An 11,518-nucleotide genomic window follows, 5' to 3' on the forward strand; every position below is an offset into this window, starting at 1 on the left:
ATCATGTCAACAGAACAAATTACATTGCACTTTTTATTTTAAAAAAGGTATGGGGCAGAGGGGACCTGGGCCTTTTTCGACTTCTGAGAGATCTCGATTATTAAGTATGGCCTTAGGTAGTAGAATTCCATTTGGGGGAGCTGGGAAAGCAGAGGTTTCCAAAAGGAGGAGGCACTTGCATTGATCCTGGTAGGGCGGCAGGGAATTCCACCGGGTGGGAAGTGGCGCTTTCCCCAAGGCAGTCTTTGGGCCTGCGCAGTGCTGTAGCTGCTCTGAGCGCGACTCCGGGAACTGCCCACCTCCAGTTTTCTAAAAGTTCAGTGTATTACTGTGATTGTTGTCTCTTTCTTTCTAAGGTGTTTTTTCCCCAAGGCAGTCTTTGGGCCTGCGCAGTGCTGTAGCTGCTCTGAGCGCGACTCCGGGAACTGCGCGGCTGCGACCTTGGGCAGCGCACACTCTTCACGTCGGCTCCGTGGCACCACCTTCCGCTCCACCCCTAGTCAGGAAGGTTCCCTCCCTTGCGGCTTGCGGCGTGCCGGACGTGACAAAAGGAAGTTGCACGTCCCACCAGTCCCCTTGCAGACGGACAGCGCCTGGGAGCAATGGCAGCGCGTCCGCCCCTCTGGGCTACGGCCAATAGCGAGCTGCTCTGCTCCGCGCACCGGGAGCGGCCGCCGGGAAGGGGCGGGGCAGGAGGCGGGGCCTCGGGGGGCGGTGCTGACGCGGTCCCGGTCCGCGCGGTGCTCCGCATTCTCCCCGCGTCCAGAGCGCAGGTCGGTCGTCGTCTCCGCTGCTATCTGAGCTTCTGGCCTCCCGCCCCAGCTGTATTGCCAAAATGTCACTTTCTAATAAGCTGACTTTGGACAAGCTGGACGTGAAGGGAAAGCGGGTCATTATGAGGTAATTCTACACTTCTGCCCGCGCGCCTTTGGGGCTCGGCCGTAGCCTCTCCGGCTCGGCCGGCTTACTTTCCCATCTTTCCCAAAGTTGCTTTTAGCTTTCGGCTGGGCCCCAGGGGTCCTAGGCTTGCAGGGCGAGGCTGTCCTGCTTTGTAGCTGAGACTGTGCCCGGCTTTGGTGGTTTCTAACCGCATTTTACCCAGCTCAGAAAGCGGCTGTAGTCATCCTGTGGGGGTGGATTCCACTGAGGAAGGGTTCAGGTTTCCGGGACCCGTTTTGCCCTTTTCTTATTGCTGCAATGCAATTCCGTCGTCTCCAGCACCCAGTCGCCGAGGTGGGACCTAATGGTTATCCTGCAAATCTCTAGGCTCCAAGGAAGGGACCTTGAAAGGTCGTTCGGTTAATTTCCCTTCCTCCACCGTCCTAAGACCATTCCAGACGGACGAAAAATGGCCCATATTTCAAAGGCCCCTGCAAAAAAGGATATCTTTCCTAGAGGACGTTGATTTAAAATTTCAGGAGATGACTCCCCCGCCAAAGAATTGGGGGTGGGAGGGTGTGGCGAGGAGCACCGGAGACCTTGCAGAGCTTATGTAATAGGCTTCTGCCGCCCTACTGTGTCGTTGGACTCCAGGCCAGGCCACGGGGTTTGCATCAGGATTGTGATACATGCTGGATAATGGTAGAACAGGATGTGGCTGCTCATACTTACTGTCCTTCAACCTCACCCCTACACGTGGCTGGAGAAGCAGGGTATTAGAAATGGGGAAGGCTCCCCCATGTCCTTTGGGGTCTCTTGTTCTGCACATGTGAATCTCTGGTTACTTACCAACAAGGCTTCTCCCTCACCTGCCAGAATTACTAGTATGGTGTATGTAGCTTTGCATTTATCCTCTTTTGTGAAGTGTGGTACATTTGTTCATGCCAGGAGCAAAGTGCAGGAGGATAGTTAGGTATGTCACTGATGGACTTCACTGTTCATATACCTTGATAGGATCCAAGGGTGGTGTTTTTGAGGTGCCTTAAGGGCTTGTATTGGTTGTGTTGTGCAGCTTTGAACTTTCTGGGAAGTGGTTGATTGATGGGTTGGCATGTGAATGATGTGATCCAGCCCCTTTCCCAATTTGGGCCAGTTCAAGTAAGGGCATCTTTTGGATATTAAAACAGGTAAGGCAGTAGGAAATCTGCCTTTACCCTAGCTTTGAACATTATGAATTGGAGAACTAAAAGTTCATGTAGCTCTTTTCTTCTTTCTAATTTCATTATGGCTAATATTAGTTTGCAGGTGGCCTTCTCTGCCTTACTATGGAGATAGAAGAACCCAATATGTCCATGGGAAACACCTGGTGTCCACATTTTCCCAAATGGCATAGGCCTTTGCAAGCTGGACAAAGTAGGAATCACAGCCATCCTAGTGTTAGATAAGGGCTCTTTCTGGCCCTCATAGATCCTAAGGAAAGGGGATAGGCCCTATGAAAAACAGAATAGGTAGATATTGGCTTGCAACTAGCTCTTGGGTTTTAATTATTTACTCCTATCTCTACTGTGCTCAAGAGGGACCTTTCCAGATGCATGCACCAGCTGAAAGACAAAGAGTGGGGCACCATGTTGGCCACCTTCCCATAATTGCAGTCTTGGGCTTTATCTCCTCTCTTCTCAGGGAAACTGGCTTGAGGAATTAACTAGCTGGCTGGGGGTGGGACTGGAGGAGGTGTTTATCTTTTCTCCCTCTGCACCTAATAAAGTTGCATTTAAAACAGATTGACCCCCAGCCGTGAAACGGTTGGCTAGTCCTGTTTTGCTGATGGAAAATGACCTGTCTAAGGTTACTGAACTCTAGCAAGTTGATGGCAGAGCCAAGACTAGAGATTGGGTCTCCTTGGCTACCAACCAGATCCTTTAAATACTCATGTGTTCTTAGCAAGGGCAGGTTGAAATAGACCTTTTCTCTGCCGAAGGTTGCAGTCAATAATTTTCCCCCTGTAATCTGGATAAATTTTACTTATTTAGGTCAAGGACAGGAAGTTACTTGTTCCCTGATTATTAGTGTATCTCTTTTGAACAGAGAGTCACATTGTAGGACAACTTTTTTGGAGCAGACTAGGCAGCCATGCATTGTCAGCTCGGTTCCTTTTTGTTTCAGTGCCTTTATGTGGTGGTTGCTGGCAGTGTTTCAGAAATGGGGCCTCCTGAGTAGTGGCTTCCTCACTTGCCCTCTCTCTTTGTCCTGCAGAAGGGAACTCTGGTATTTGCTGACTTTTTTGGTTTCCTGGTTTGAATTGCCAAGGGAAATTGATTTGTTCAGGGAACATTAGATAGCCAGAAACCTCAGACTTTAGGTTATCAGATTCCACCTCAGTTTTTGGGACTCTAGTTGACTTTACAGCTTTTTTGAGTAAACCTCCTGCTTATTTTTGCAGTGTCATTTCCTTTCTTTCATAGGTTGCCAGTCATCCTTTGCCTGCTTGTAAAGCACTTCCCTTTTGCTTCTTCCCGCCTATTTTTTTTAAACCTCACTGGCTTTCTCTAACTTGTTGTAACTTGTTAAGCAACAGCTTTGATGTAGTGGAAAGAGAAACAGGAAAAACTGACAATAGAGAAAAGTCTCTAAGACAGCCATAATACACCAATTTTCCAGTCAGGGACAGTGAAGCAGTGATGGATATGGTTCCCTTGAGAGTTTTTAATGGAATTGGGCATGGAATCCTGAGATTTCAGGTGATAGAGACATGATATTCTTATTCCAACTAAATCAATATTTTTTAGCGTTTTATTTTGAAATAATTATAGGTTCACAGGAGGTTGCAAAGATAGTATAGAGAGGTCTTTTGGTCACCCAGTTTCCTCCAATGGGTACATCTTACATAATTATAGTTCAATATCAAAAGTAGGAAATGGACATTGCTATAAAGTGTGTATAATTCTCTGCCATTTTATCACTCGTAGGTTTGTGTAACTTATTTAGGCCAAGAACAGGAAATTATTTTGTTTCCTGATTATTAGTGTATCTCTTTTGAACAGAGAGTCACATTGTAGGACAACTTTTTTGGAGGAGACTAGGCAGCCATACGTTGTCCGCTCAATTCAGTGTCTTTATGTGGTGGTTGCTGGCAGTGTCTCAGAAATGGGGCCTCCTGAGTAGGGGCTGCCTCGCTTGCCCTCTCTTTGTCCTGCAGAAAGGAACTCTGGTGTTTGCTTTCTCTTCTGGTTTTCTGGTTTGAATTGCAAAGGGAAATTGATTTGTTGAGGGAACATTAGATATCTAGAAACTTTGGACTGAAAGCACCACAATCAAGGTACAGAATTGTTTGATCACCACCAAGGTCTCCTTCATGCTACCCGTTTATAGTCATACCCCTTCCTCCCAATTCCTAAAACCTGTAACTACCGATCTGTCCTCTGTTTATAAAATTTTGTCATTTTAAAAGTGTTATGTAAATGGAATCACAGTATGTAACCTTTTGGGATTGACTTTTTTTCACTTAGCATAATGTCCTCAAGATTTCCAGGTTATCAACAGTTGTACTGCTGAGTAGTATTCCAGCGGTATGGATGTTGTTATAGTTTGTTTAACCATTTACCCACTGAAGGACATTTGAGTTATTTCCAATTTTGGGCTATTACAAATAAAGCCGCTATGGACATTCATGTCATTTCTCTTGGGTAAACACCTAGCAGTAGAATTTCTGGGTCATATTTAACCTCTTAAGGGATCCCTAGATTGTTTTCCAAAGCGGCTGCACCATTTTACATTCATACCAGCAGTGTATGAGTGATCAGTTTCTCTCATCCTCACCAGCATTTGGTGGTGTCATTATTTCTTATTTTAGCCATTCTGACGAGCTTAGTGATATCTGACTTTGTGCTTGAGGCAAATCTTGGGAGTGTTTCATGAAAGTGGAAAAGGAAGAGGTGCAGATTTTACATAAAATGGGACAAGCAGAATGTGTAGGTGAGCATTTCCTGTGTTGGAGTCCTCAGAGGAGAAACTAAAACCAGAGCTGTTGCTGAGAGTGTAGATGATGAGGGGGGAGGTAATCCAGAGGGCAGTGAAGAGAAAGTACAAATCCCAGTTTTCATTAGTAAGCTGGTGCCATGGTAGCTTGGATAGATGAGACAGATTCTGAGTGTTTCTGCTCACAGACCTTCCTTCCTGTAAGGGTCTGGGGGTGGGGAGCAGCACTACAGGTGGTGGCTTGTGCTCACCCCCTTGCCGTCAGCCCTTTTGACCATGGGCCTTCTGGGTGGCTGCTAGGGGAAAATGACCCATGGTAATGGGATACTCTTTCCTCTTTGGAATGCACTTTAAGGCTGGCAAGGATCTTGTTCCAGATATTTAAAGAAGATGCTTAGAATCAGAATCAAGTGGCCTGGAAGGAAGTAGAGTATATATCTTTCTTCAGAGGCATACAGCCTTTAATTTTGAAGACTTTCTTTAAAAGGTTTGAAGATAGAATTATTTCCCTCAACCCACCTTCAGAAAGGCTGTGCTTCAGTGAAGTAGATTGAAGCTCAGGCCTAAAAGGTATAGGAAATTGGTGGTCTTCTCAGTAGATTTATAGGATTTTTGTAAGTGTGCAGGCCTCAGCCTTAGAGAGGAAGGGGTAGTGAAAAAGGCAGAGAAAAAATATGGAGTTTTATGATCAAGGACAGCAGCAGTGTTCTTGACTAGGTCATACTTCCCTGGAGTCCCTTATGGAATGATGCTAGCTGTTTTAACATATATATGTTAATATGCATTAACATATATAATAATAGCTGACACTTTTATGGCACTTACTGTGTGCTAGTTATTCTTCAAAGCACTTAACAAATTGCTAACTTATTTAATTCTCCCAATAACTGTGAGGTAGACCACTATCTTCCGCATTCTACAGAAAAGAAAGAAAATCACTTAAAAATGATTTTGGCAGGCAAAACTTAGACCTTAAAAATAGCTGCCATACATCATTGCTTTCAGTCACACTGAAGTAGGCTGAGGTTCCCAGGAGTTCAGAAGAATTTGTTCTTAAAAATTGTAAAGCAGTAATCTGTTAGGTAAGAAAGGAGGGACTACAGTAAAGTTTTTGCTTGTGCTATTGTGATCACTTCTCTTCTTATTGCCTGTTTGTCAGGTGGGCTGGCGCACATGTTCCCTCTCCTCTCAGGCTTTTTGAGAGGCTATCTTATTTATATTGTCTGTGTATTGCTTGGAGGCTCCTCTGTGAACTTGGTACTGGACACTGGGTATCTTCATAGTTCTAAAGCCCCAGGATCTCTCCAAAGAGAATGATATTCTCTCGATGTGTTTTGTTTTTCCAGTTAATTTTTTTTCTTTTGAGCGTTGTTAGCTTCACAAGGATCAAGAATTAGTATGAAAGGAATCAGAATCAAGATGCGTTCGTTATTATTCCTCACCCCTCCAGCTGCTACTCAGGTACTGTCATGCCAGGCCCAGATAGAAATCTTTTTAGATGGAACTGGCTGTAGCTTCCCAGGTCTTCAGGACTAGTTCCTATGATTTTAGTTAGGTTTTATTTAAAAAATTTCTTTTTAAAGTATGAGATATATGGGCCGGCCCGGTGGCTCACTTGGGAGAGTGTGGTGCTGATAACACCAAGGCCCCGGGTTCGGATCCCATATACGGATGGCCGGTTCGCTCACTGGCTGAGCGTGGTGCTGACAACACCAAATCAAGGGTTAAGATCCCCTTACCGGTCATCTTTAAAAAAAAAAAAAAAAAAAAAAAAAAATAAAGTATGAGATATGTACCAAAAGGGCACAAATCATAAGCTCAAGGAATTACCACAAAATGAGCACATCTGTACAGTTGCTCAGGTCAAGAAATTGAACATTACCAGCACACCAGAATCCCCCTCTGTGTCCTATCCTGTCCTCCTCTCCATGGCTAACCACTATCTTGATTTTTAATTCGACTGATTATTTTTAAGGTGAGATTTGAACTTCCAACTTTTTAAACTGGTTTATTAGAAGCGTTTATTGTAATCTTTGAGGGAACAATAAGTTGATCATGGCCCTGAACCTTTGATTCTTTTTCAGAGTGGACTTCAATGTTCCTATGAAGAACAACCAGATAACAAATAACCAGAGGTAAGGCCCCTACTAAACTTTGGGCTGGGTTTAAGATATGTGTGGGTGTAGGTATACAGTTGAGTATCCCTTATCTGAAATGCTTGGTACCAGAAATGTTTCGGATTTCAGATTTTTTTGGATTTTGGAATATTTGTAGATGCATAATGAGATATCTTGGGGATGGGACCCAAGTCGGAATATGAAATTCATTTATGTTTCATATCTACCTTATACATATAGGCTGAAGGTAATTTTATATAATATTTTTAATAATTTTGTGCATGAAACACATGACCTGTCACATGAGGTCAGGTGTGGAGTTTTCCACTTGTGGTGTCATGTCAGCACTCAAAAGTTTTCAGATTTTAGAGCATTTTGGATTTCAGAGGTTTGGATTTAGGGGTGCTTAACCTGTCTGTGTAGGATGAAATGGTTTTCCTTTCATATGGTAGAATTATAGCTGCTTAAACCATATGATTTTGGCTTTCCACCAACTTACCATCTGGTCTGCTAAATTTGTGAGAATATACAAATTGAAAAAAAAAATCATCCTAAGAAAGGGATCTCCTCCGCCCCGTTTTTGAAAATTTGAAAAATTTAGAGTTATTCATTTTTAAAGAATATGAAAGTTTAAGGTTACTTACCTTCTCTTGTACAAGCCCCTATTCCAGATGGCTCAGATAAAACCAGTTTTTCAGAATTTTGATTTATTTTTGCTTCTAAAAAACAAAAGTAACATATTCAGTCAGTTTAGCTGCTCCAATATCTTAGATCCTAGATTCAGAAGCAGAAATTTTAAGTGCTAGTACTGTTCTTGCTTTTGATTAGATTGCAAAAGGTTTTTATTTTAAATTTTAAATGAATGGTTTAAGCCGGAAAGGTGCTTTCCAATAATCTAGATGAGTGCTATTTGATAGAAATATAATGTGAGCCCTATTTTCTCTAATCCAATAATTCTAAAATTATCATTTTAATATGTAATCTATAAAAATGAAAGGGACACAATTTTTTTTGTACTAAGTCTTCACAATCCAGCATGTATTTTACACTTGTAGCACATCTCAATTTGGACTAATAACATTTCTATTACTCAATAGGTACACGTGACTAATAGCTACCATATTGGACAGTGCTTATCTAGACCCAGAACATTTTCAAGTATTGGTCCTAGAATAGAGGCTGGCATTTTGCTGAGCACATCCCTGCTGCACCATAGTGGCAAGGTCTTTGTACAAGGCAGCTCTGACCCCTCTTGATTTTTATTATTCTGCAGCCTGCAGGAAAGACTGGAAATGTGTCTATCAAGGTATTTTATGAATAAACAGCAGAGAACATGTCTGGGTAAATCTTTTCATTCCTAGAAACCCATGGAATTGATTAACAAAATGAAACATTAGAAATAATAGAACCTGCTGATGAGGGATAGCTCTGAAAATTGGTTGGTTTCATTTGGCTATCTTTGTAACCGATATAGGTTTCTTTATTTGATATAAATGAGTTTTTATATCTGCTAAATAGCATATTTTAGAAACATAACTTGTTTTTTTTATCTTCCATTCTCTGCTCAAATGTCACCTTATCAGACTTTCCCTGGCCAGCCTATCTAAAATTCTCTCCAGTGTTCCCCAGTCATTCTTACCCTATTTTGCTTTATTTTTTCTATATCTCATATCACCATCTGATGTATTACATATACAAACACACATACATGTATATATATGTATGTTTGTTTATTGCCTCTCCTTCCATTAGAATTTTACTTCCATGAGAATAGACTTTTTAAATTTACTATTGTCTTCTAAATATTTGTTGAATAAATAAATGCTTTCCTTTGTTATCAATTTTAATTTCTTAGAAACTAGCAAAAACATAAAGTAACAGGTTTGTAACAAAACTTTTAGATGTTTAAAGGGAGTTTAATTATTTTTTGATTAAACTATAATATAATGAACATGATGCATTATGGAAACCAAGTTCTATATAGTGCATTATTTTTTTCCTACATAAAAAAGTGACTTAAGATCTTTAATCGGTACAGAAAAGTTACTAAATATTTGTCCTTAATAAATTTTGTTTGATGCTTTCCTTTGATGCTTTCAAGATTTGGGAATTTTATATACCTTACATTGTTTTAGGGGTCCCCAAGATGACCCATGTGTCTCATGGTGATTGCTAGTACTCACAGAACTAGGCATATAGTTGTTCTCATGGCTAAAGTTTATTACAGTGAAAGGATACATACATGACAGGTCAGCAAAGGGAAAAGACACGGGGGGAGTCTGGAGAAGTCCAGGCACGGGTTTCTGATGTCCCGTGAGGGGACACATTGAGTGTTCCCCTTTCTGCAGCAGTGAAAAATGCAGTAATTGTGTGCAGAGTTTCTGCCCAGAGAAGCCCATTAGAGACTCAGCTCCCACCATTTTTATTGGGAGCTGGTCAGGTAGGTACCTTCTGCCTAGCAGCTATCAAAATTGCAGACTTCTGGAGGGGAGCAGGTGTTCAGCATAAATCACCTTGTTTGTACAGACAATCTAGGAACAGTGAATAGCCCTTGTCAGTTAGAGAACTGAAGGACCACTTTGAAAGCTGAGTTCGCAGACAGCAGCCAAGGGCTAACCTTGCAAGCTGATCCTTCTGCAGATAGCAGCTTCAGGGCTGCTATGCTAACTCTTTTCTGCACAATGGGCAAATACATGATGAGATTGTACAATCCTTGGTGGAGGGTTGGCATCATATTTCACTTCTTCCCCTGAACATAAATCTGAGGTCCACCACTGAATTGCTGACACTAGATTTGAAAGAACTTGGAGAAGAGAAGGGGCATTATGTTTTATGAGGTCATGAATAAAATAGATCTCACTAATTCCTAGGAGTAACCTTGCTCTTTCTGCTGATTCTTTTTGTTTGCAGGGTCAAGGCTGCCATCCCAAGCATCAAATTCTGCTTGGACAATGGAGCCAAGTCAGTTGTCCTCATGAGCCACCTGGGCCGGCCTGATGGTGTCCCCATGCCTGAAAAGTACTCCTTAGAGCCAGTTGCTGTAGAACTCAAATCTCTGCTGGGCAAGTAAGTGCCGGGCTCTGGGGCTGCTGGACTCTGTGGCAGGAGAGGTTGTCAAGCATGTTGTTACTGATTCTTAACTTTCAGACTGCTCAAGTGTCTTTATCTCTTGCTCATCCCAGGGATGTTCTGTTCTTGAAGGACTGCGTGGGCCCAGAAGTGGAGAAAGCCTGTGGCAACCCAGCTGCTGGGTCTGTCATCCTGCTGGAGAACCTCCGCTTTCATGTGGAGGAGGAAGGGAAGGGAAAAGATGCTTCTGGGAACAAGGTAGGACCTGTGATTTTGACATTATTGGGGGTGAAGAAGGCCTGTCTGTAAGAGACTGTGGTTGAAGAATAGAGGAAGCTCATATTTACTTTCCCTTAGACATCTTTTTATTCTTCAATAACCACCACTCAGGTCAAGGAATAGAATATTACCAGCATTCCAGAAGCCCTCTTCATGCCCAAGTGGTTTTGAAAAATGTGTGAACACCATTGTAGTGTTCAGCGAATATGATGGTCATGATGATGTTATCATGAATTTAAGTAATTTTCTTAAGTATAACTCATTTTCCTTCCAATCTTAAGATAAGGAGGTATAGGTATCATCCTCATTTCATAAGGAAACTAAGGTTAAAAAAAAAAACCCACAAAATACTGTGTTTCAGAAAGGCGGTCATTTGACTAAAGTTAGAGGCAGTGGTGCTCTTGTTGGCATTATAGCTCAGTCCATTAGATCAGCAAACTTTTTCTATAAAGAGCCAGATCATAAATATTTTAGGCTTTCTGGGTTGTACAGTCAGTGGCAACCACAAATTGTAACTACTCTACCCTGCCATTGTGCAAAAGCAGCCATAGATAACACACGAAACAGATTACTGCAACCTGACACCCAGAATTCAAATATTAAATGATAAAACTGGCTATTTGAGGATGATTTTGAATTTGCCAATTGGCTAGAAGGGAAGCTGAAGGCATTTTCAGTACATTCCACTCTCTGGTCTTTAGTGTCTTGGAGAACAAGATGCTCTGAGGCTAGTATCTCAGTCCCTTTTGGACTTCTGACATTTCTTAAGGTCACTGGGAGTGCCTGCTTTCCAGCAGTTTCTTTTCTTAGCACCAGAGGCTCTGGCCTTATCCTGCCTTTGGCATGGTCTTGCTATGGTAGTAGGAGTCAAATGCTGACCTAAAATTTGATGTCCTTTAAAACTGAAACTCAAGATGCACAAATGCTAGGGCTTAGAAATGGCAGGAGGCAACTGGCAAATTAAGGCAAAATCTTTTTTTTTTCCTTTTTGTCTTTTTTCGTGACCGGCAACGGATTGCAACCCTCAGTGTCGCCCCCGTACCGGACCGGGACCGGCAACGGGATCGCAACCCTCGGCGTTGCGCCCGCACCTCGCTCAGCCAGTGAGCGGCCGGTCTGTATGTGGGATCCGAACCCTCGGCGGGAGCGCTGCCGCGCTCTCAAGTGGCGCAGTGTAGCAGTGCGCCACCGGGCCGGCC

General features: G+C 42.7%; 1 protein-coding gene across 2 annotated transcripts in view; it reads left to right on the top strand.

The window, feature by feature from the left end:
• Window positions 1-755: 755 nt before the first annotated feature.
• Window positions 756-11,518, top strand: part of PGK1 (phosphoglycerate kinase 1) — a 26,481-nt gene continuing 15,718 nt past the window's right edge. The window contains exons 1-4 of one of the 2 annotated variants that reach the window (XM_008584299.1): window positions 756-900; window positions 6,939-6,989; window positions 9,882-10,037; window positions 10,154-10,298. In XM_008584299.1, coding sequence (XP_008582521.1) covers window positions 836-900; window positions 6,939-6,989; window positions 9,882-10,037; window positions 10,154-10,298 — 417 coding nt within the window. In that variant the 5' untranslated portion in view covers window positions 756-835. The remainder of the gene's footprint in view (window positions 901-6,938; window positions 6,990-9,881; window positions 10,038-10,153; window positions 10,299-11,518) is intronic. The other variant, XM_008584301.1, reaches the window with a different exon arrangement.

This window comes from Galeopterus variegatus, unplaced genomic scaffold (genome assembly GCF_000696425.1).
Source record: "Galeopterus variegatus unplaced genomic scaffold, G_variegatus-3.0.2 Scaffold3212, whole genome shotgun sequence".
Classification (NCBI taxonomy): domain Eukaryota; kingdom Metazoa; phylum Chordata; class Mammalia; order Dermoptera; family Cynocephalidae; genus Galeopterus; species Galeopterus variegatus.